The 26,552-nt window shown below is 39.2% G+C and overlaps 1 protein-coding gene across 1 annotated transcript in view; it reads right to left on the bottom strand.

Moving 5' to 3' along the window:
- Positions 1 to 263: 263 nt before the first annotated feature.
- Positions 264 to 26,552, bottom strand: part of LOC150076458 ((E3-independent) E2 ubiquitin-conjugating enzyme UBE2O) — a 758,089-nt gene continuing 731,800 nt past the window's right edge. Inside the window, exons 22-23 of the mRNA XM_090387793.1 lie at positions 21,070 to 21,173; positions 264 to 804 (exon numbers count right to left, since the gene is read on the bottom strand). Of these exons, the coding sequence (XP_090243919.1) occupies positions 665 to 804; positions 21,070 to 21,173 (244 nt within the window). The 3' untranslated portion in view covers positions 264 to 664. The remainder of the gene's footprint in view (positions 805 to 21,069; positions 21,174 to 26,552) is intronic.

The following is a 26,552-nucleotide window of genomic DNA, read 5'->3' as shown; positions in this document are numbered from 1 at the left end:
TTCCAATCTTAAATACTTTTTTTATTTCTGAAAATGTTCTTCAAATATAATTCATTTATGATTAACAATAAAGAAAGGTTTTTAGTACTTAAAAATAAAAAAAAAAAAAAAATCACTTAAGAAAAAAGATTGAGAGTAAATTTCTTAAATGTTTATTTCCAGTATAAACTCAGAATTTTCCTGTTTTATGATTGAATATTTGTCGAAATGATCACTGTATGCCATGTTTGTATCCACATTCTTCCACGATTAATGTGCTAAACAAAGAAAGTGATGCTTTTTATTGTTGGCTCTATGAGAAGCTCAAAAACTACTGCTGAATTATCAGCAAATCATTATTTACAATGTTGTAGACTTTACACAAATTACATGACTCATATTCTTTCTTAAAACCAGTTTTCTGCTTTGGCTTCAAGTTGCTTGAACATTAAACAAACAAAAATGATTATACAAATGGGAAACTTTTTACATTTTTTTTTTTTTTTTTTTTTTTAATAAATCATGTACAACCTCTTAGTATGGTTTATATATTCAGGAAAAGAGAGAATGACAGCTAAGAGGAAGGGAAAAACCTAGATGTGACCACGGACCAGGACATCTAGCTTCTGAAAAAGGTCATTTTTACCAACAAATGTCAAATAAACAATTTCCCCCCCCTCCACAGCTAACTCAATTTTATTCCCACTAAAGATAGAAACTCTTTAAATGAGGAAAGAGATTTGCGTAAAGTTAAGCAGAATCCTTTAGATGCAGGAAGGAGGGGATATTCTGGAAGAGGAACATCATACTGAGTACTGGATAGAGCTGAAAAGAAAAAACATCATATTACTAATACATTTAATTTATATAGGAAAAGTACTAATTTAAAAGTGAGCAATAATAATAGTGAGCAAAAAAAAATTCAATTATAATTATAGCATAATTGCTTTTGCTTATTACAGGAAATATTTTTTATAACAAAGTAAATTATTCCAGTAACCATACCAAATCAAATTTTATTTTAAAAATGTATCATTCTTTGCATATGGGTAGTAGTGTCAGTTTCATGCTTTTTCACAAGAAAATTTTCGTTTGAAAAAAAAAAAAAAAAAACTAGCATAGTTCAGTCCCATCTAAATGAGAACTTTTATTGATGTTTCCACACCATAGCTGAATCAACTGGTTTTGAATGATGGTTGCATAATTTTTTTTGTCTCCCAGAAACTCAAGTTTTTCGTTTCCAAAAAATTGCCAAACCTGCCATGTGAAGCAATTCCTCAAACAAAGAGTGATTTTTATCATATTTTGTATGGAAAAAAATAAAAAATTACAGTGGTATTGAGAAAACACTTATCAGTTTGTAATATTGGTTGGATATCCACTTTCCTCACAGACAGACTGATTTAAACCCCAGGTGACTGATTTTGTGTGGGGACATGCTAATGAAAACAGTTATGCTAGCAAACTAACTAACTTGGATAAATCAGAAATTTTTATTTTCTTGAAACCTCTGTTTTCTTGACAGAGAGGAATTTTCTTGGAAATTGCCAAATGATTAAAAATAATGTACTGAGAAAACTACATTATTTTTAGTCTTTTTTTCTGAGCTTTCTTGAAAGAATTACTTTTTTTTACTTTCATCAAGACATTAATTTCCTGTTAAATAAATATAAGATTTCCAATTAAAACAACACTAATTAGTTTTTTTCTTCTGGCTGTTTGTAAAAGTGTTTAACACCAAATGGGTGGTAACAGTATATTTTTTTTCAAGTTTCATCTTGACCCTAAAACATTAGGGTCAAGATGGAAAATTAACAGTCACGTTTTACTTACACATATGATTTATTCACATAGCCTTAATGTAATTCTTCTTGAAAAAGTTAGTGATTTTTTAATAAATCATGTACAATCTCTTAGTATGGTTTATATATTCAGGAAAAGAGAGAATGACAGAATTTTCTAACAATTTATTCTCAACAAACTTCTAATTGATAAATATGCTCAAACATTTCATTTGAATAAACCTCCAAGTAGTGACATACACTGCCCAACACTGAATGAATATGCACAGTACTAGGAACTGGAAAAACTTTGCATTTATTATTTTTGGTCTGGTCATCATCATCACTGCTGTTCTTGTGGAACTTATAGATTGCATTATATCTGCAATGTCAACATCCATCAGCTTTGGTAACATTTTCATCCACTGTATTCATTTAGTGAAAACAAAATATTTAATATTTTTGATACACAGTTGAACATTCCACCAAGTGTTGGGCCCATTTGGTTTTCTTCAGAAGGTTCAGCAATTGGGCAGAACAAAATCCAGCATAAAACAGTTTTTTTTATTGTTGATGTTAGCAAGTGGCAGGCATCCAGAATATTGACTCTGAAATCTTGTTTTGTTTCAGTTGCAGTCAGATATTTTCTCAGAAGTAGTTCTCTATAGTGGAATTTTAAGTTTTGTATAATGAACTGGTTGTTGTATTGCAGGATACTGGTTTTATTCAGTGGCAAGAAATATCCATTTAATAGCAGATCTCTGAAGTGGAATTTTAAATTTTGTATAATGACCTAGTTGTTGTACTGCAGAATACTGGTTGTATTCAGTGGCAAGAAATATCCATTTAATAGCAGATCTCTAAAGTGGAATTTTAAGTTTTGTATCATGTCCTGGCTGCAAGGCTGCAGAGCACTGGTTGTTCGGTGGCAAAAAAATCAGTTTAATAGCTGCTAATTTTAAGTTAACAAAATGGGCTAGACAATTACAGAAAAATAATGCAATTTTTCTAATGCTAGCGGCCAGTTGGAAAAAAACATTAGATGCAAGCCATGCTTTTCTACTTGCAGTGTATTCTGCTGGTAATTTTTAACCTTTTTAAAGCAGCAGAGGATTTAAATTTTTCCCTATTAGAAACAAGGAACACTTCTCTGATCCGTCAGCATTGGATTCAACCATTACTGAGATCTTTTCCTTTGATCGTTTGCCAACAGAGTACTGCTCATCTTTAAAAGAAAGTGCTTTATCGAGAATGCAGAGATAAAAAAATCCTATTTAATCCGTGTTTAAAATATCCTTGGGATGTTATTTTTCAATAAAGCAAGTATTGCTGATTCAATCAACAAGATGTAATTTCTTGTGATAACTCACATGGCTCCCAGAAGATGGGAACCATGTGGAAGCTATTCTAATGAAGCTGGTTTCCCAGAAAACTTTAATCCAGGTCTGGCCAACCCGCAGGCCACATGCAGCCTACCATATTATTTTTTCTTGCGGCCCGACAGATGATTTTTATTCTACTGACTACATCAGTGGGATATCATTCACTAGGCAAGATAAATAACAAGAAATATAATACTAGACCAGCTGTACTTTTCGAATTCCCACCACTCATTCCCTTCTTCTTCGAACCGGAAACTCTGCAGATGGAAGTAATTGATTTACAGTGCAACAATGAATTAGAACACATTCATGCCACAACATCAAAAATCAACTTTTACATTATGCATGTGACAGTGGAAAATTATCCAAAATTAAGATTTTTTGCACAAAAAATTGTGAGCCCCTTTGAATCCACATACTTTTGTGAAACTTTCTTTCCAAAAATAAAATTTATTAAAAGTAAATCTCGAGCTTCAATAACAAATCAATTAAGATGTGCAACTATCAATATTGAAATAGATTTTAAAAAAATTTGAGTGACTGCAAAGAAAAGCAAATATCTCATTTGCTTTAGATATATAATAATAAAAATGAATTTATTATATGTAGATATATAATAAAAATGAATGAATAAAATGAATTTTTATGGCATTTGATTTTTTATTTTTAAAAGATTGTATTATTTTATGTGTGGCCAGGCCTGCTCTAATCCCACGTGTTCACCAGTGTAGGACTGGAGATAGCATTCTGGAACCTTTTGTTTATCAAAATGCCTCTGTGAAGAAGTGCAGCCTCTAAAATTTCATCCTCAGATGTTTTTGTTCTGATCTGGTTCAAACTTGCCACTAGTTTTGTAATTTGTTACAATTTTATCTTGATTGTAACTCATCCATCCATGACTCTAGTGGATGATTTTCATAAAACTTTATATTTCAACCTTTTAGAAAAATTTGTCAAGCCATCCCCAATTTCATTAAAATCGGATCAATAAAAATCCAGAAATTATTATTTTTTTTGTCAGTCTGCATGTAATAACTCAACTTGAAGTAGCTGAACTTTGATGAAATTTTATAATTAGGTCTTTTAGAGAAAACTGATGAGCCATCCCATATTTAATTTGGAGACCAATAGAAATCTGGAAAATAGTATTTTTTTGTCAGTCCATCTGCATGTAGTTACTCAAATCTCATTTTCAGTTTTCATGAAATTTTATATCTAGCTCTTTTAGAATGGTTTGTAAAACCATCCCAAAATTTCATTTAAATTGGACAAACTGAATTTAGCAATTATTATTTCTTTTTCTTACCTATCATATGGGTTATTGGTATACTATATATTGTAGCTGAAGCACTGGATACTATGTTTGTTGCCATGAGTTGATTGGAGGAATGAAATAGCAGTAAGCAGATGTGCAGAAATAAAATAATCTCAATTTGTGCATAAAAGTTGTTTCCTTATTGCTAATTTTTTTCTTTGTTTGTTACAAATCATGAATTATTACTATTTGCTAAGGCACCTGAAATATAATGCACTGCATATAGTAATTAACTTGTTTATTATTGTGGATAAAATAGTTTGGTGTGCCAAATTTTTTACAAATTTCAGTTTCTGAATGGTTAATTTCATTGGCAACTTCCTGTAGAAGTTCCATTTTAGCATTAAGAGAGAGAGAATTTTGCAGATGCACATTTCTTACCATTTTATTGGCTGTAAAAAATATATGCATTTTGAAAAACCTCATCACTTCAATGAAGTTTTGCTTTCACACTACAAAAATACCATTATAAAACATAACTAATACTTTAATACATACTCCATGACAGTATGAGTCAACACTACACAGACTGTAATCCTGATCAGTAAACTATAGAAGATTATTTAGTCTTAACTGTGTCTACAGTAATGTCAGGAGTGTTTTCAATAAAACAACTGAATTTGAACTCCTGGTTAGGACAACTAATGCTGACATAATAGGGCTAACAGAAACATTGTGCCATGCAGATACAGGGGATGATTCCACTATGGTATGTATAATGTATTTAGGAAAAATAGGATGGATGGTGTCATGCTTCTTATCAAAAGCAGCCTGAGTGTGAAAAGAGCTTTTGCCGAGTCTGAACTTGTCCGCCAGCATAGAATCTGTGTGGTGTGAGTTAGCTGGAATCAAAGGTATAATGACAGTGGGAGTAATCTACAGACCAGAAGATTGGGAAGTGTATGAAAAGAGTGGGGTTAGAGAGGAACAGGCATTCTGTGTGTTATCAGATACAGTATAAAACACTGATGGATCCAATATCTTTCTATTTTAGAAGATTTAGGAGAAGTCCAGTTGGCCTGCTTCCCTAAAATCCACTCGTGCATATCTTCTCGTTGGCAAGTCCTGTTGCATCACTTTGGTGGCAACGAATGTGTGGAGTGGTTCTCTTCAAGATTTGGTCAGAATGAAGAGGAAAAGCCCAAACCCTCCAGCACTTTATTAAATGTGACAACATGATGAAAAAAAAATGGCCCTCAGTCCCCAGCAGCTTTCACTCTCCCTCTTACAGCAGCAAGAGGATCACAGTGGAAGCAGAGGGTGCAAAGAATCTCTTGGTATGACCAGCCTACCATACACGGAAACTGAACTTGGCCTGTTACAATGTAAGATCACATATCAGTGAAGATAGGATATTAAAGCTGGAAAAGGAATTAGAAAATGTGAATTGAAATATCATCGGCCTGGCTAAAACAAGAAGAAGAAATGAATCACTAACAAGTTTATCAAGCAGAAATCTGCCCTACACCAATGGAAATAGTGAAAAGAGTGAAGGTGGAGTTGGCTTTCTGGTCCATAAAGATATTAAAAACAACATTTTGGAATTCAAAAGAACATCGCCAAGGGTGTCAAGACTACTATTCAGGATTTCTAAGAGGTACAAACTAAAGGTTATAATGATATAATTGTACCCAGGTTGCTGGGTACGAGGTTATCCACATGTTTGGACAAGATTCTGCAGCTCCGGCAAACGCTAAGTTTTTTAATAAATATTTAGCTGTTTTATTGATTTAATTGTCACATTGATTTTTTTTCTAGAAGTAGCTTTATAGTTCTAATCATGCTCCTTGGTTTAATTTGAATTTAGATAGCGATTTTAAAAGTTAATACTCACTGTCCATAGATTTTACCATTCGTAACTTGCTGCCATTGTTATAGTATATTATATCAATATGGAATAGTGTAACGTAGCACTGTCTTAGAAATCTGTTAGCTTAGTAGAGTATTATAAATTAATCAGTAAAATTTATTAATCTTATTAAAATTCATCGTTAATTAAATTGTACTTAAATTATGACCCACACTAGAGCAGCAAAGCAACGGGCACAAAGTAGCGGGAGTGCTGTGGCTCGGGGGAGAACCAAAGGGGGTGAATCTCCAACGCATTAGTTGGAAAAACTAATGCGTTGGAGATCACAAAAGCGTGAAATGTTTGCAGATCTATCTTGAACAGGACATGATCTAGCCAAGGAGTATGTTTTTGTGTGTGTGTTAGGCACAGAGAGTGTTAAGAAATTAGGTGTCAGTTCAGTGTTCTGATGGGCATCTATGAGAGTTTGAGGTGTAGGGTAGATGCCCTCGATAAAATTAATATGAGGAGCCCATCAAGCTCTCAGCTACCCAACTCAACACCACAGCTTACTCCTGTGCATCAGGCTGCCTGGGAGATTGCCACTGTATAGTGGCAATCTCCAAGGCAGAATGCGCTGGTCCCGCAGGAGTTAGTTATTGTCCGTGACTCTATTGTCAGGGAGACGGGGAATATATTATGCAAAAAGGATAGGTAGAACAGAACCAGGGTATATATGTCAGGGGCAAAAGTTGATGATGTTGTAGAGCAGATATCATCTTTTAAGTGCATACAAGGTGATACTGTTGTACATGTTGGCACTAATGACATTAAGAGTAAGAAATCTGAAGATTTACTTAACAAGTACAGGTCAGTGTACAAGTACAAGTGTTGAAAAAAAGTCATGAAAGTGTCTGCAATTTTGCACAGACACAATAGAAGGGAGCATATGATGAGAGCCTTGTCAATCAATTCGGCCCTGGAGAGATTGTGCAAGGCTCATGGGGTAAACTTTTTCTCAGTGCAGTCTGTGTTTGTTAACAGGAGAGATTGCTTCTACATGGATGGGGTATACTTCAATAGAAAGGGTGCAAGAATATTTGCTGATGTTAGGTGGGTTGGGGATCTACAGGTTAATAGATTAACAGTAGCTGCAGGGAGAGGTGGAAGTAATTCTTGCACGGCTTCTACTGGAATGAGCAGCAGCCTGGAAAGCAAGTTGCTGGGATTTCAGGAACTACTGGGAGTCATCGCAAAACAAGAAAATATATAGGCTGTGTTAGGGTAACTAAGAGTAAGAATAGGTGCATGTACAAAAAATGCTAGGAGTATAGTAAATAAATTTGATGAATTTGAAGTGTTGGTCAAGACATCAAAGATGGATATTGTTGGGATATCAGAGACACAGTGTCACACAGATATTAGGAATGCAGAATTGGAATTTGGGGAGTACAATGTGTACAGAAAGGATAGACAGGATGGGAAGGGGAGGAGGGTTGATGCTGTCAGGTAAGAAACACGTAAATCCGAAGGAAGTGCATCCAGTTGACATGGGTAGACAGTGCAGTGTTGAGTCAGTTTGGTGTGACATAAGCATTGGTAAAACTAAGTTGAGAGTAGCAGTGTGTTATAGGCCTAATGACTCTGATGAGTACAATGAACAATTGTGCAGAGAAATAGTGGGCCATTAAATAAGAATGTCTTGTAATGGGGGATTTTAAATTTCCAGATACTGTGCAGAGACTGATTGGAACTTTTGGGTTGGTTACTTGCACACCAGCAAGATTTCTGGGGATTTATTTGAGGATTATTTTCTACAGCAACATGTTTCAGGGGCAACCAGAGGGAGTAATACTCTTGATCTGATTATCAGCAGTGATTATTCATGCATTAAGAATTTGAAGAAAAGGAAACACTAGGTGACAGTATTCACAGTGCACTGATGTGGGATTTACTTAAAGATGTCAAATGTGACCCCAATTCACAAAGGAGGATCAAAGGCTGACACAAGTAATTATAGACCTGTGAGTTTAACTTCTGTTCCCAGAAAATTAATGAAGGCACTGGTTAAAGAAGCACTGCAGGATCATCTAGACAAGACTTCAGTTATAGCTCAGACACAGCATGGTTTTGTTAAGGGGAAGTCTTGCCTGACCAATTTGATTGGATACTATGATGCAGTCACAAAAGAACTGGATGCAGGGAATAACTTTGATATTATATATTTGATATTGGATCTTAGAAAGGCTTTTGATACTGTTGCAAATGGAAGACTGCTGCACAAATTGGAGCAGTGTGGCATTGGAGGCAAATTGCTGCTATGGATAAAGGGGTGGTTGAGGGGGAGAAGACAGAGAGTGGTAATCAATGGACACTGCTCATCGTGGACTAATGTTATTAGTGGAGTCCCTCAGGGTTCAGTATTGGGTCCTTTATTGTTTTCTGTATTTATAAATGATATTGATGATGGTATATCAAGCTTAATGTCCAAGTTTGCAGACGATACGAAGGTTGGCAGGGTTGTCAAGGACACTACTGACACTATGCTGCTGCAACAGGATCTGTAAAGGTTGAGCAGATGGGCTGAGAGGTGGCAAATGAAGTTTAACATTGACAAATGTAAAGTACTACATATGGGAAACAGCAAACCTAGAGCAACATATCAACTCTGTGGTACTACACTGACAGTGGTAGAGAATGAAAGGGACCTGGGGGTGGTTGTGCAGGCAGATATGAAGTTCTCTGAGCAGTGCAGATGGGCTGCAAGAGTAGCTCATGGTGTATTGTCAATGATATATAGGAATTTATCTAGCAGGGATAAGGAGGTGATTATTCCCTTGTATAAGGCAATGGTCAGGCCACACCTTGAGTACTGTATACAGGCCTGTAGGCCTCATTTCAAGAAGGATGTAGAGCTGCTGGAACGAGTACAGAGAAGGGCAACAAGATTAGTGAATGGAACAAAGGGGTGCTCTTATGAAGAAAGGCTTAAGTTTTGCGAATTACAGTGTCTGGAGACTAGGCACCAGCGAGGTGATCTGATAGAGGTGTTCAAAGCCATGAATGGTTTGAGCATGCTCAATGCTGATGGGATTCTTCCTCTGGCTCAGAATAATCACCTGAGAGGGCATAAATTCAAATTGAGGAAAGACAGATGTAGGATAGATGTGCGGAAATTTGCCTTTAGCCAGCGGGTGGTTGGTAGGTGGAACAGACTTCCATCCCTTGTCGTGGAAGTTGATAGCCTAAATAAGTTTAAGGCTCAGCTGGACAGGTATTTCGAACGAACAGAGGGGTGAAGTGGAAGTGGTTATTTTTTATTTATTTATTTTACTTTATTTTTTTTTTTGGCTGATGCTGCATAAGCTTGCTTTCTTGCATCAAATGCCTCTACTAATGCTAATGCTAATGTAACTACCATCAAAGGTAAAGGGAAGAGTTTTTGCTTTCATAAAGGTGATTACAATGGTCTCGGTCAGTTTTAAATTCTATACAGTGGGATCAACTGATGATGTTAAAAACAGCGAATTCTAAATGAGTAGCCTTCAAGGAATTAAACTTGGATGCTAACAGGCTTTTCATACCGACTAAGAAATACTGTTCAAGATTTAGTCCTAAATGGATGTCAGATGAACTAATGAGGCTCGTGGAAGAGAAGAAAAATGCATGAGATGCATATAAATTGTCAGGCGTCACAGAATCAGAATACTGCGGCAGATATAAGTTGGTCTGTAATCAGGTCACAAAGAAGGTTAGGAAAGCGAAGGCTGATTACGAGAAATCCTTGGCAAAGTATGCAAAGAAAAACAACAAAGATTTCTTTACTTATGTAAACTCTAGAAGGAAGGGGTTGAATCAGATTGGTCTGCTTGATATTGATGGTTCGACTGTTGATGATTCTGCTCAGAAAGCTGATAAACTGAATGGGTATTTTGCATCTACATTCACACATGAGCAATTCAGTAAGGAAGGAAGGACAGAAGTATGCTGAACTCTAATAGGGAGCTAAGTTATTTTTTTAATAATAGAGAGAAAAGTGGGGGAGAAATTGAAGTTAAACATAAAAAAGGCACCTATGGTGGATGGAATCTATCCAGTTATATTGAAGGAGGCAGTGAGGGAAGTAAGAAAACCCTTAGACACAATTATGAGCGCATCCTTAGATTCAATGGCGGTCCCCATGGACTGCCGATGTGCAAATGTATCCCCAATTCACAAAGGGGGTGCAAAGGATGACACAAATAATTATAAACGTGTAAGTTTAACCTCTGTTCTGTGGAAAATAATTATAATTGAGTCAGTGGTTAAAGAAGCATTGCAGGATCATCTAGACAAGACTGCAGTAATAATTCAGACAAGGCATGGGTATTTTAAGGGAAGGTTTGTTATTGTCTGACCAATTTGATTGGATACTACAATGTGGCCACAAAGAATCTGGATGCAAAAAATAATTTTGATATCATATACTTGGATTTCAGGAAAGCTTTTGATACTGTTGCACATGGAGGACTGCTGTACAAATTGGAGTGGTATGGCATTAAGGGCAAGTTGCTACAATGGATAAAGGGACGGCTGAGTGGTAATAAATGGACACTGCTCTACATGGACTAATGTTCATGGAGAATTTCAAGAGACACTTCCCAAATGTGCCTCTGGACACTCTCAACTCGCTCAACATTAAAAAAGATATATCATTTTGCCTAGAAATCGGAGTGTCACTAAAGATAAGCATAGGAGCAGAAGAATCCTTTTTATGAGATATAAAACAAGACTGAGTTTTAGAAGGGTTGAAATCAACTAAGTTGTCTTTGCCCTACTGGAGAATTACCTGAAGATCGGCATTTAAGGAATTGGTAGCAGATTTTCGAGAAGTTGAAGCTGATTGAGCAGGAGAAAGTTTCTCAAAATGGAAAGTGGAATGCTTTGATTTGATTTGAGTTTTATTGGCGCATTAGCAACTTAGGCTATAATGCGCCAAGACCAGGTCATATATAAAAGAGAAAACTTTCAGTGACCTAATTAGTTAGGTCACTATGTCAAAAAATTTAACAAATGTATAAAAGGTAAATCAACAGAAAATCATAATAAAATGTAAATTTTATATATAAGCAAAAACGTTTATTGATTTTAAAAAGCTAAAAACAGCAGACACGTGGTCATTGTCGGATAAATCTGGCTGAGTGTATAAGGCTCAGCCAGATGACTAAAAGGGGTAAAATAAAAATCACGTTCAGGGGTAAAACGTGGACATATGGTTAAAATGTGATAAATAGATAAAATGGTGTCACAGTTCTCGCACATAGGACAGTCATCTGCCCTCAGCAGAAAAGAATGTGTAAGATGACTGTGTCCTATGCGGAGACGAGCTAGAACAACTTCCTCCTTACGATTCCTGTGCAGACTAGACTGCCACGGTTCAATTACGGGCTTTATACGATATAATTTATTCGCAGTCTGTCTATTCCACGAATCCTGCCATTGGGAATGTATCTTTTTATGTACTATTTGCCTGTAGTCTGTATAGGGGACTAACAGGCAGCGGTTATTATTGGGAATTGCTGATTTGGCTGCGGCGTCAGCCAAATCATTTCCCCTAATCCCAATGTGGCTGGGAATCCAGCAGAAGCGGATGTCATATTCGCGTTCATGGAGAACGTGAATCTTCTGCCGAATGCTAGACAGAACTGGATGAGGATTATACCTCACAGATATTAAAGCCTGTAACATGCTAAGAGAGTCGGAATATAAAATGAACCGTTGGTATTGGCATTTACTAATATGATCCAAGGCTAACTCTACAGCGTGCAGCTCTGCAGTAAATATGCTGCATTCAGAGGGAATCTGCTCTGATATAGTGCTGTCTGTAAAGACAGCAGCAGATCCCACATATGATTCTGACTTTGAACCGTCTGTGTAGACTGGCACGAAGTCGGAATATTCAGTTCGGTGTGCTGAATGAAGCTGCAGGTAGACACATGATGGCGTGTCCGACTTTCCCCAGTTTCTAAGCGACAAGTCGCATGCCGGGACACGAGCATGCCAGGGTGGAAAGGGTTGCTTTGGTGTTTGGGCAACCTTGTCTACCTTGATATTAAGTTCATTGAGTAGCTCTTGGAAACGAATACCAAAAGGACGATTGGCAGTCTTACGAGTATTGTACAAGTTTTCCCATCGTGGCTCAAAAACGAAGGGCCACGTAGGATGGTCTGGCAGGGATTTCAGTTTTAAAGCGTACTTTAAAGACAACTGCTTACGTCGAAACGATAACGGTGGTTCGTTTGCTTCGACGTATAAACTCTGGACAGGAGATGTTCGAAATGCTCCAGTAGCGATACGTATAGCCTGATGATGGACAGGATCCAGCCATCGAAGTACACTGTCTCTGGCTGAAGAATATACTTGGGACCCATAATCTAATTTGGATCACACAAGTGCACGGTAAAGCCGTAGAAGGGTGCATCGGTCTGCACCCCAAGATGAGGCGAGCGAGCGGAGCATATTAAGGGCTCTTGTGCACTTTGTGCGGAGTTGACGAATATGATCCAAAAAGGTCAATTTTTTATCGAATATGAGTCCCAAGAATTTTAGGTTCGCTGCTACTGGAATAGCATTTTGTCCGAGCCTCAATTCAGTTCAGGATGAAGATTACGCTTGCGACAAAAGTGTACGCAAACGGTCTTCTCCGGCGAGAACCTGAAGCCATTAGCAAGTGCCCAGGAATTCAGACTATCTATGGCTTTCTGCAGTTGTCTTTCAATAACCCTCATGTTGCACGACTGGCAAAAAATGCTAAAGTCATCAACATAGAGGGCACTGTTTACAGCTGGAGGAAGTTGTTCTGTGATGGAATTTATTTTGATGGCAAAAAGCGTGACACTTAATACTGATCCTTGTGGTACTCCCTCCTCTTGGCTAAAGGAGCGAGAGAGTGAGGATCCCACACGAACTTGGAACGATCGATTGGCCAAAAAGTTTTGGATAAAACAGGGCAGATGCCCTCTTAGGCCTAGGCTATGTAAATCTTTTAAAATGCCAAATCTCCAAGTTGTGTCATACGCTTTCTCTATGTCAAAGAACACCGACACCAAGTGTTTGCGTTTTAGGAAAGCATCCCGGATGGATGCTTCCAATCTAATAAGATGGTCCAAAGTGGACCGGTTCCTTCGGAAGCCGCACTGGATGTTGGAGAGAAGGTCATTTGATACTAAATACCATACTAAACGAGAATTGACTATTCTCTCCAGGATTTTGCACAGACAGCTAGTCAGAGCAATAGGACGATAATTGGCGGTGACTTTTGGATCCTTTCCTGGCTTAGGAAAGGCAAGGACGATTGCCTTTCGCCAGGAGTCCGGAAACTGCCCTTCAGTAAAGATTCTGTTATACAGAAAGAGCAGACAATCCATAGATTTTGGTGAAAGATGTTTAATCATTTCATAATGGATGCCATCTGGTCCAACAGCACTTGCTTTGGAAAGAATGAGGGCTCTTTTCAGTTCCTCTATAGTGAATGCCCCGTTGTAGGGATAGAGGCCCTTGGTCTTAAAATTAAGTGCTTGTTTTTCCAGTTTATGTTTCAGGACCAGGAACTCTGGGGAATACGAAGATGTTGCAGAGATGTTAGAGAACGTTTCCCCAAGAGCATTAGCTATTGCAGTTGGATCTGCAATAGCGCATCCATTATAATCTAGGATTGAAGAAGGGTGGGATGTATATTTTCCCTTCATTTTCCGGATTTTATCCCAGACTACCTTAGAGTTGGTAGACTGGTTAATAGATGATGTAAAACGGATCCACGATTCCTTTTGACTCTGACGGCGGATATATCGTGCTTTGCCTTGTGCAATTTTAAAGGCTATAAGGTTGGTCGTGGTAGGATATCGGCGGAATATCCCCCACGCTTTGTTTTGAGCCTTTTTTGCTGCTGTGCATTGTGAATTCCACCAAGGTTTGGGAAATGGTGGAAACCGGGCAGATGTTTTTGGAACAGCATTCGCAGCTGCTTGGACAATATTTTCTGTGATGTACTTAACTGCATCATTGATAGGCTCTTGACTGACTGTGCTAAGATCAAAATTTGCCTGATGTTGGAAGGCAGTCCAGTCAGCCTGATCAATCTTCCACCGTGGTAACCTAAAAGGAAGACATGGGCTCCCACTCTGTAACAAGGTTATCACGGGGAAGTGATCGCTTCCGTATGGATTCTCCTCCACTTCCCAAGTGAGTGAAGGGGAGCAGATAGAGAGATCAATGGCAGAAAAAGTACGGGTAGGCATGTGGGAGAAGGTGTTTGTTCCAGTATTTAGAAGGGAAAGGTCATTGTCATTGAGCATACGCTCTATGACTCGTCCCCTTCCGTTGATGTTAGCACTACCCCACAGGGTGTTATGTCCGTTAAAATCCCCGAGAAGTAAGAAAGGGGAAGGCAGCTGCGTAAGAAGATCATCAAGGTCTGCCTGGGAGATGTCAGTCCCAGGTGGCAAATAAATGGAGCACACAGTTAATAGAAATCCCACTGAAAGGCGAATTGCAACAGCCTCTATGCTGGTTGTAATTAGCAAGGGCTGCACTGGGGTCTGGTTACCCACAAGGATAGCCACTCCCCCATGTACAGGGCCATCCGCAATTCTATCCTTTCGAAAAAATGTGATGTTGTGCATGGTGGGATCATCATTTGCCTTTAGATATGTCTCCTGCAAGCAAAAGCAAACTGGCTCGTGCTTTTGCAGGAGGGCCTTGATGTCATCAATATTTTGCCGGAATCCACGACAATTCCATTGTAGGAATTTAGCCATTATTTTGGCTTGGTGGGTCCATCAGGCGGCTTCCGAGGTGCTGAGGGCTTACTTTTATCAGTCTTGGATTTATCTTTTTTGGGGAAGAATGGACGCTGTCCCGTGTCCATTTCTTCCTCCGCAAAGAGTTCCAAGACTGAATCTTCGGGTACCTCCTTCTGCTCGACCTCCATGTTTTCTTGGGTTCTAGGGGGGACTTCCCCTTTTTTATTTTTATCTTTCATAGTTACCTTTGTTGCTTGTGGAGCATTAGGAGGTACCGATATAGGAGTGGCAGCTGATTGGTCCTTCTGTGCAGGTTTTTGTGAACTTAAGAGATAAAGCGCGATGGGAGTGAAAGACTCCTTTGGAGGAATGGTCATGTCCGTCTGAGTTCCGACGGAACATCTCCCTGCTACCTTCTGGGCGTAGGTAGGTTTGTTAATATTCAGGGGTTTGACCGATTTCCTTGCCTCCTGGTATGATATATTTAGCTCTGCCTTCAGCCGTTGAATTTCTTTTTCTTCTTTCCACCTCTGGCATGCTCGTGAATAGGCCGGGTGTTCGCCTTCACAGTTAATACAGGTGGGTTTTGCGGCTGAACATGCTGTTGTTTCGTGGTCCTTTTCACCGCATCGAGCGCATGCAAGGACTCCACGGCAGGCCATTTGAGAATGTCCATACTTCTGGCATTTAAAACACCGTAAAGGGTTTGGAACGTATGGACGCACTGAACAATTGATGTATCCAGCTTTAATCTCGTCAGGAGGTTTAGGAGAGTTAAAAGTCAGGATAACGCTCCTGGTTTTAACAATTTTTCCATCCCTTTGCGCAGTAATTCTCTTGACGGCAATAACTCCCTGGGGTTTTAATTCGGAGCAGATTTCCTCCTCGGTTACGTCGAGAAGGTTCCACTCCGAAATGACACCTCTCGATGAATTGAGTGTTCTGTGTGGTGTCACTGTTATAGGGATTCCTCCGATTGATGTTGTTCGGAGTAGATGTTCAGATTGCCTGTCATTTTTAGTTTCAATTAAAAGGTCTCCAGAACGAAGCCTCTTAACTGATTTGGGTGAACCTGCTAACCCGTCTAACCCTTTTTGAATAAAAAAGGGCGACATTTTACCAATTGGTGTTTCATCGGTGGAATGCATAATTAAGAACCTTGGGACAGGCCCTGATGGTAATTCGGTTCGCTGCCTTTTTTTAGCAATAATGCTATCTGTCTCCTTTTCATTGATTTCAGATAGGGACCGGGTTGGGGCCCTGAAGATTTAGTTTATCAGGATTCATAGAGATTTTTATATGGTTCAGTGCCCGGGCTCCCCACCCACCACGGAGCCCAAAGGGACGCCCACTACCCGGCATGCAATAAATGCGCTCGGGAGTGGGACGCCAAGGCTACCCAGACACTATACCCGCACCGCCGCCAGCCTGAATCCTGTCCCTCGGACCATGAGGGTAGGGTGTGGCATTGACACGGTTGACCCTCGCAGGCGAGCCTACTAGCCAATTGATCCTAGCCGGGCCTTCCAGGACCACCCGTCTTGTCGAAGCAGGGGCCAAAGTGGTGTATTGAAGCTGGGCCCCTCAACCACCAGGATCCCCCTTTCCGAATTTCCACGGGTCGCAGTGCACGGCAAACACGCCGGATTCCATTGATGTAAGCCTGGAACCTGGGCTGTGGGCGTTGGATTCCAGTGATGCTAGTCTGGAAGTCCAGCAGCGTCACTGGGAGGTCCCCTCACCACGTACAGGTGCCCACGTCGAGGGGAAGTGGAATGCAGTGTGCTATCATCGGCAAAACTATGGATAGGATTTCCAGTCAATGGAAGAAGGTCATTAATATACAAGAGGAAAAGAGTAGGGGGAAAGAACTGAATCTTGGGGGACACGGGCATTAGTGGAGAAGTTACAAGACAGAGAGCCATCTACCATCACTCTCAGTGAGCGATCAGAGAGAAAAACTGGATAACCAATTACAAAAAACGGTTGGCAAACCATAGGATGGAAGCTTGTTTAGAAGACCTTTATGCCAAACACGATCGAAAGCCTTTGAGATATCAAGAGCAACTACTTGTGTTTCACCGAACCTTTCCATTGAATTAGTCCATAAATGGGTAACATAACCAGAATATCACCAGTGGATCGACACTGACGAAATCCATACTGGCAATCGTTGATTAGATGGAAGGTTTCTAGGTAGTTTAAGAGTTGGTGGTTAATTAATTTCTCCATTACTTTAGAAAGAGTAGAAGTAATTGCATGGGAGGGATTTGTCACCCCTTTTAGGAACTGGCTGGATATGAACAAATTTCCAAGCAGAAGGAAAAACACCTTTGGAATAAGAAAGTGAAAAAAGGCGGCAAAAAATAGGAGTAAGTTCAGGAGCACAGGTTTTGAGAACAAGTGGAGAAATACCATCGGGACCTGGAGCTTTCTTAGCATCAAGATTCGTCAAAATCCTTCTGACATCCTTTTGATAGAAAACCACAGGAGGCATTGAATGGAGCAAGTTGGGAATGGTGGGAAGTGTTTTACCAAGATCATTAATACATGAGTTGGAAGAAAAATGGGATGCTAGCAGGTCAGCTTTATCCTTGGCTGAAGTGACAACAGAACCATCTGGTTTGGACAGAGATGGGCAAAAGTTGCGGCCAATAGTTTTGGCAAGAGACCAGAATGCTCGGCTACCATTAGGGCAAGAAACAAGTTTTCTACTCTTAGCCTGTTCAAACTCTAGTTTGGACTGATTAGTAACTGCTTTAAAATTGTTGCGAGCTTTGTTGTAGGCAGAAAATGAAACTGAAGGATTGGAAACAAGCCAATTATGATATGCAACGTTCTTCTCTTGAACAGCCTTAGAACATTTATTGGATAACCAAGGTTTAGATAAAGGATGAGATTTTAAAGTGGAATGTGGAATTAAGGATTCCATTCCTACAAGAATAATTTTACTGACACGATCTGAGCAAACGTTGACATCAGAAGTTCTGAAACATTAACTGACCAAGGAAAAGAAGAAAAGAAATCTCGCAGGTCATCCCATTTTGCATTCTTGTAATGCCAAACAACACGAAGTTGGGAATAGCCATGCGATAAAGGCTCTATTGGAGAAGATACAATCACCAACTTGTGATCTGAAGTGCCTAAAGGACCTCTCACTTCGACCGTGTACTTAGAAGGGTTGTTTGTGAGAAAAAGACCAAGCGTGTTGGCTGTATGATTAGGATTGTCCGGTATTCTTGTAGGTAAATGAACAATCTGTGCAAGGTCATTAGTAATTGCAAAGGCCTCAGCATCTCGACCAGCTGGGTCTGTGTACTAGAAAACGGAAGCCAGCTGGAGTTGTGAACATTAAAATCACCAAGGAACCTCACTGTTAGGAAAGTTGGACTGGAGAAAGTCAAGTTGCAAAGAGAGGAAGTTAAAGAGCTCCAAGTGATTAGTGGAGTTGGGAGAACGGTAGAGACAACAGATGAATTTGACACAATGAGGTAGAGAGATTTTAAGCCAGAGAAGATCAAAGAGAGGAGATTCCAAACTGCCGTGTCTCTGACAGGGAATATCAGAACAGACATACCACCTTTCAGGCGAAAGGAATCATACAGCGAATAATTTGGGCATCTCAGATGAACAGTAGTTGAATCAACCGATAACTGAGATTCTGTCAGAAAAAGTACATGGGGTTTGGCAGACTGCAAGTGGAAATGGACTAGGAAGTCCTTGGGAGGTTTAGATCTTTTCGCAGATAAGCTTGCTCTATTAGTTTGATAATTCATGGTGTATTCAATAGTTAGAAAAAGTGGGTGGGACATGCTGTATGAAGTAATGAAATTTTTGGATGTGGTGTACACATGGTAAGAATATACCTAGATCCTTGACATAACATGGCCTTGACAATGCTCCCCGCATACATACTATTCGGACTCCCTCCAGTCACTATCTGGCAGAGTAGAGGTAGCAAGATTATACACTAGCTGATCTGGAAGCCTCCTAGAGAGTTACCAATAGGTTCGGTCCGGTGTACTAACTAGCGGCCGGCCTGCGAACACCGTTTTAGAGCTGTACCCTCGAAATGTAAGGAATATTGGATCTTGCCACGATGTTCATCATAACCTCAAAAATCATCAATCACACTGCATGATGGAAAAGATAGGGAAGGGTTTACCGGAACTTAGCTCTAGAGACTAAACATGGGTTCCACCACTTCAAGCCTCCAATAAGCAAAGTGGTGGTATTGCACCGGTTGATGAGTCATATACCACCTAGTACTGCCTGGTAACATAGAGGGGCGGCATTCCTCCATGTGGTGTGGTTGCTACACCTCGACCCCTGCTTACTTTGGTTCACACCTGGGTGGTCACCCACCCTGTACTTGTGTATCGAGGTTATACCCAGGATTACTAACAGTCCCACCATCGTGAAGGTGCAAGCAGAGGGTTTGGCTGTCATAGACCATTCGGACTTTGCCGAAATTGGGGCTACTTGAGTGTAACCCGAATATCAGTTCCATCAGCATTTTAGACTCCCAGGTAGCAAGTACAGCTTGTCTGGCATATCTGAGAGAATGTCTGTGACAACCCCAAGGATGCATAGCTCGAAGACTTGATGACAGATGGAATAAGAAAATAACAGCAGAATGGTACCCAAGAGGAGCTAATATAAAACCTGGAAGACAACAACAAGGAGGGACAGATGAAATTCAAGAGTTCGTGGGTAGTAAATGGATGGCCATAGCACAAAACATAAGGAATTGGAAAGTTGATGGAAAAGCTTTCATCCTGCAGTGGATTGAAAATGGCTGATGATGACAAGGGTCTTTACACACAGAAGGAATGGGCAAGTGAGAATGTCTTATCATGGGTGACTTCAATCTGCCCCAGATTGATTGGAATAAGTGGGAGGGAAGTTCACTTGGGGAAAAATTTTTCTAAATAAACTAGATGATTGTTATTTGTACCAGCATGTTAGAGAAAATACTAGGGGTGAACATATTTTTGACGTCATCATTAATCACGAATCAGATGACATCTCATGGCTTAAAATACAGGAACCATTGGCTGGTAGTAATCATGCAGTTGTCGGTTGGAAGATGAAGAAAGATGTTGCAGTAGTTAAAGGTAAAGGCACAGTTTCTATTGTAACCAATATTGCCTGGTTACACAGAAAGACGACATTCCTCTTCGTGGTGTGGATGCCACACCTTGACCCCTGCTTATATTGTTTCACACCTCGGTGGTCACCTCCAGTATACTAGGTGCCATGTTTCAGGACTTGTGCAAAGGGGTTATACCCAGGGTTACTAACAGTACCACCACTGTGAAGGTGCAAGCAGAGGATTTAGTTGTTGCTGAATGATCAGACATTCAGTCCACTTGACTCAGGTGTCACCTGAATATCAGTTTCACCAGCATTTTAGACTTCCAGGTAGGAAACCAATGAATGTGACAGCAACAAGAACCAAATTTCTGTTTTTGATTAATTTATTATCATTTTTTAGATTAATTTGGTAGATTTAGATTCTATTATAGATTTGGTATAAAATGGTCTATTTAATTTCAGTTCTAGCTAGTCTTAGGTTTTTGCATTACCAATGCATTCTATTCTGTTCTACATATTTCTATTCTGTTTTCCAAATATATGAGAATGTATAATGGCAGGGGTTAAAAAAGGTGACTGGTTCCTTTTTTCCTATCAGCAGAACCAGTATTCTTGAGTTTGGAAAGAACATCTTTCCTCACATAAAGGAATAATAGCACTCTTTCTTTGTGGTGTCAACTGCACGTAACTCGCCATCCTGACACAAGCAAGGAATGACTGCAAGAGCGTGCTTATATAGCTGAAAGTAACAGCTGATGCAATAGTACATTATCACCTACGCATGTTGATCTTATCTGATGCAATCTGTAAGAAATATTGCCATATACTTATCGAACGATAATTACAATTTTAAGGGGTGATGCACTTTCTTCGAACAGAAGTGTATATCATATGTTAAAGGGGGATTTTTCTACTAAAAGTGAATTTAAGATTTTTAGCTACATACTTTTTTGGCATTCTTCAAAGTTTGTAGGAGATGTAGGAGTTGTGGGATGGTTGATATTCCAGGCTTCAGATATTTCCAACCATTTTTCTAATCTGTACACTAGTCTGTATGAAGATATTTAAAGTAAAAAAAAAAAAAAATCATACATAAGATTAACGTTATTTAACATTTATTACTTTATTTATGTTCTAATTTCTAGTTCTACTTTATTTAACATTTATTCATTTATTACTTTTTTTTCCCTGCCCAGTGAAATTTAACTTTAACAAAATTTCAATATCTGAACATGATGCAAATCAGAGGCAACAAATCCAAACTGAGGTTCACCTAAAGTTCTCAAAAGGGGAAAAAAAAAAAAAAAACTGTCCTGTTGGATTCAAATTTATCGATGAAAGAAAATATGAACAGAATGTACAGATATGTACAGAATCAGTCCAAATGTAGCTAACTATTTTATTACCAATGAATAAGTCCAGAAATCCTCCTGCTGAAGGTCTTTTTGTATAAGATTTAATTTGACATTTGCTGCATGATATTTTATTTTATCCTGGAACTATGCATTCATATCATATCGATTTTCACCGCTATGACATTAATATGACAACCAGTCGCATTTCATCACAAGCTTAGCCACTGGCAGAATATAATTTTATTTATTTATTTTTTACGTAACTTTCTCATTTTTCTTCTTTCCTTGTGGATTAATTCAAGTTTTGAGGAATTCTGCAAGGCATTTTTGGGCAGGATATTTTATTAGCACTAGCCCATCCCAGTAGATAGAAAGGTTTATCTTTGTGCCTACTAGGGTGGCCAGTGTATATCACCAGATAAATGAGCATTTGTCTGCTCATTTATCTGATGATATACACTGAGTGATCACTGTATGACCACCCATATAAAAACTGAATGTGACCCATTGACCATGTGGGGTATGTGAGTGTGGAGTAAAATTCTGAGCGTGATGGGTAAAAGGAAGGATTTATCGGACTTTGATAAAGGGCAGATTGTGGGTGCTCGACGAGCTGACGCCTCGATTTCCCAAATGGCTGAACTGGTGGAGTGTTCGAGAACTGCCGTAGTTAAAGTGTACCAGGACTGGCGTCAATGAAAAGAAATGGTTAAACTACCCAATGGCAAAACTACAAAGGTCAGCAAAAGGTTGATATTAGAGGTGAGCGCCTGGTCCGATGACTTGTACAGGCAAACAGGCGCAGCATTGTTGAAAAGTTGACTACTCAATACAACATGGGCCAACTCGGAACAATATCTGGCATGACCATGCATCGCACGCTCGCACACATGGGCTATACCAGCAGACGACCCCTACGGCATCCTCTCCTAACCAAGTTCATTGGCGTAAAAGACTTGCCTGGTGCAAAGAGAGCATGCAAGTTGGATGTTAGAAGACTGGAAGAAGGTGTGCTGGTCGAATGAGTCACGTTATTTACTCCACCACACTGTGGATGGTCGTGTACGGATTTGGCATCAACAACATGAAGCTTTTAATCCATCGTGCATGGTATCGAAAGTGCAGGCTGGTGGAGGTGGTTGTATGGTGTGAGGCATGTTTCAGTGGCAGGAACTTGGACCCCTGGTGCATGTGGAACAACGTATCAGTGGTCTCCACTATCATCAACTGCTTGCTGATTGTGTACACCCTGCTTTGTTACACTTTTTTCTGAATGGCGATGGTGTCTTCCAATGTGCTGAGCCATCGGGCACTTGTTGTGTAGGAATGGTTTGAGGATCACAGTTCTGACTTCTGACATATTGACTAGCCTTCGAATTCCCCTGATATCAATCCATCCCATACGGCACTTGTGTGGGACACTATGAAAAGGCATATCAGGAATCTGGATACATCAGTCACCTCCGTACCTGCATTGCTGACCGTATTACACACAGCTTGGTTGGCCATACCTCCCGAATGCTTCCGACATCTTGTTGAATCAATGCTACGTCAGATAGCTGCTGTACTGAGAGAAGGAGGTCGTACGAAGTATTAGGTAGGTGGTCATAATTCAGTGTTCACTCAGTGTAAGTCAAATAGTGCTTACAAATATCTCGAGCTTGTTGCATGCAGATACAAAAGCAAAGGATACTGAAACGACATGTCAAGGCCAGTGATGGTTTAAATGAATAGGCAACTAATGCCAGAGAATCAAGGAATATATGAACATTTTAGTCTGAAGTATCTAAGTAATATTAGGGGCATTGCCAATAAAATTTATGAGCTGAAACTTGGTGTAACCCAGCAGCATGTAACAATGAATCTCTTATGAAAAGTAGCCCGAAGATGACAAAGCATTCCTAGATTTGGAAATTATGCATGCTGGCACAGAATCTGTGTGGTGTTAGGTAGTTGGAAGGCAAGGGAAAATGAGAGTTGGGGTATACCACACATCAGAAGATTGTGAAGAATATGATGAAAGTTTCTAAGTGCAAACCGAATTGATGAGCAAATGTAAATGCCTTGTTATGGGTGATTTCAATTGGAAGGGAAATTTACCAGGGGATGGGGGACAAAATATTTAATACAACTAGAACACTGGTCTAGCAGTTCCACTAGTATTCAACAGAATACTGGTTTTTCTGTGAGTGCTGCTTAAGTGATCTGTAAAATGTTCCATCAACTGCTGCTGGCCCTCAAGTGCTAATATGAGTTGCTAGTTGGCAAATGATACTTCATTTTACCATTAGCATTAGTTGAAGCATATGGTGCAAGAAAGAAAGCTTATGAAGCATCAGCCAAAGGAAAAAAAAAAAAAAAACCCCATTTCACCCATCCATTCATTTCAGCTCAGCCTTAAATTTATTTAAGCTATCAATTTTTACAAAAAGAGATGGAAGTGTGTTCCAGCAATTCACTACCTGCTGGCCAGAAGCAAATTTCTACACATCTATTCTACAACCGTCTTTCCTCAATTTGAATCTATGCTCCCACAGGGTGGTAATCTGGGCAAGAGGAAGAATCCCATCAGTACTGAGCTTGCTCAACCCATTCAAGGCCTTATCACCTCAATCAGGTGCCTAGTCTCCAGGCACTGCAATTTTCAAACTTAAGCCCTTCTTGGTAATAGCAACCCTTTGTTCCGCTCACCAACCTTGTTGCCCTTCTTTGTGTTCATTCTAGCAACTCTACATCTTTCCCAAAATGAGGCCTCCAGACCTGTACACAGTACTTCAGGTGTGACCTGCCCACTGCCTTGTACAATGGGATAATCACCTCCTTGTCCCTGCTAGCTAAATTCCTATATATCATTGACAAGACTTCCATGACCTGCTTTGGCAGCCCATTTGCACTGTTCGGAAAACTTTATATCTCACTGCACAATTCTTTAACCAGTGACTCTATTATTTTTCCAGGAACAGAAGTTAAACTAACAGGTCTATAATTATTTGTGTCACCCTTTGAACCCCCTTTGTGAATTGGGGATACATTTGCACACCTTCAGTCCATGGGAACCTTCACTGAATCCAAGGAAGCTCTCATAATTATGGCTAAAGGTTTGCTTATTTCCTTTGCTACCTCCTTTAATGTAACTGGATAGATCCCATCCACCCAGGTGCCTTACTTATGTTTAACTTCAACAATTTCTACTCCAATTTGCTCTCCATTATTACAAAATCACTTAGCTCCCTGTTAGTTTCATAAACTTTTGGCATTCCCCTCCTTGAATAATTTTCCATGTGAATGTAGATGCAAAATATTCATTCAGTTTATCAGCTACCTGAGTATGATCGCCAATGTCGAACCATCTATCTGTTTTTAGAATTAGTAGCTACCAGTAACTAAGCTTTGCTGCAAACTAAAATGGCATATTCTAAACTGAATTAAAGATGGATCTCTCTAACAATGTGTGAATTTTTGTATTAATATATCTAGAAAGCTACTAATACAGTAAACCCCCCACTATTCGCGGTATCTGTATTCGTGTACACTGATTTAATATAAAATAAAACCTAAAAAAATGTTAATTTTAAAGCTCCGTGAACATTTTCCACCATAAAAAAACATGGGCGTGGCTAAAATTATCTTTCCCGGTCAAAACAGCGCTCAGTAGGTGGGGGGGGTGACAAAATTGTAAGCGTGGATGTTTCTCACTAATCCTTGTTCAGTATGTGTTATGCGCTTGTTATGGAAGGTTTCGTCGTTTCTTTTAATTTATATGCTTATCAATTTATAAATTGATAAATTTATAAGCATATAAACACTGCAAAAGCAGTGTAAAACAGACTTTTTCGAGTGTGTTAACGGAAGAAAGTGACTTTATTGTGGACAAATTCTTTCTAACGCGTACGAAAATATGGCTACGAATAACAAGGGAAATGTGAAAAGATCAAAGGTGATGATATTAGGGAATAAAACTGAGTTATAAGATAAAATTTCTAATGGTGAAAGTGTCTCATCAGTGGCAAAACATTATAAAATCAATAAGTCAACGGTATGATCAATCAAGAAATTGGAAGAAAAAATCCACCATAGTGTCAGCGAAAACGGGTTAATTGCTTCAAAATTTGCTCTGTAACTCATGATGTGAAATTAGAAAAAAATGGAAAAAAAGCTTTAAATCTGTGGACAGAAGACCGAACTCAAAATAAAATTCCGTTAAGTTCACTCATCATTCGTGAAAAGGCAAAACTCCTTTATCAACACTTTAGCGAAACTGGTGATAGCACTGGCGAGATAAGTTTTATAGCTAGCAAAGGTGCTGGTTTGAAAGGTTTGTTTGAAATTTCTAATAAATATTACATTTGATATTAAATTGTTTCTTATTTTCATTTCGATGCCATATGCTCACATTTCACTATGTACTGTCTACGTACATAGTCATATTATAAAGGTACATATAATACATACATAGACAAAATTTTAGACTAGTTTTTCTTATATATTTCATACTTTGGAACGGAACCCCTTTATTACTATGGGAGCCATAACTCAGTATTTGCGTTTTCGGTATTCGCAGCATTTCTCAGGAACGTAACCCCTGCGAATAGCAGGGGTTTACAGTATATTCTCTCCGGTGAAGTAGTTTCACAAAAGAAAGATGCCAAAATGGATGACATGAAAGATTAAGGGTTTAACTGATTCAAAATTAAAAAAAAAAACATAGGACAGCTAGAATTAGTAATGGAAAATGATGAAAGAGGGTCAGATTTACAGCATCAGCCAAAAAAATCAAAAAAATCCCCATTTCACCTATCCATCTCCTTCAATAATGAGGTAGTAAATCTAGTAGTTATTTCTTGAATTTATTCAAACTATCCACTTCCACAACAACAGATGATGGAAGCTTAATCCAGCAGTAACAACCCGTAAGCTTCTGCAACCATCCTTCCTCAATTTGAATCTATGCCCCCACATGTACATAGTCTGAGAAAGAGGAAGAATACCATCATCACTGAGTTTGCTCTAGCAATTCAAAGCCTTAAACACCTCAATCAGATCACTTTGCAGGTGCTTAGTCTCCAGATGCTAT

Source organism: Mastigoproctus giganteus, chromosome 13 (genome assembly GCF_048544385.1).
Source record: "Mastigoproctus giganteus isolate SK-2022 chromosome 13, ASM4854438v1, whole genome shotgun sequence".
NCBI classification, from domain to species: Eukaryota; Metazoa; Arthropoda; class Arachnida; order Uropygi; family Thelyphonidae; genus Mastigoproctus; species Mastigoproctus giganteus.
The sequence above is the reverse complement of the archived record's forward strand: the minus strand, read 5'-3'. Positions and strand labels throughout refer to the sequence as shown.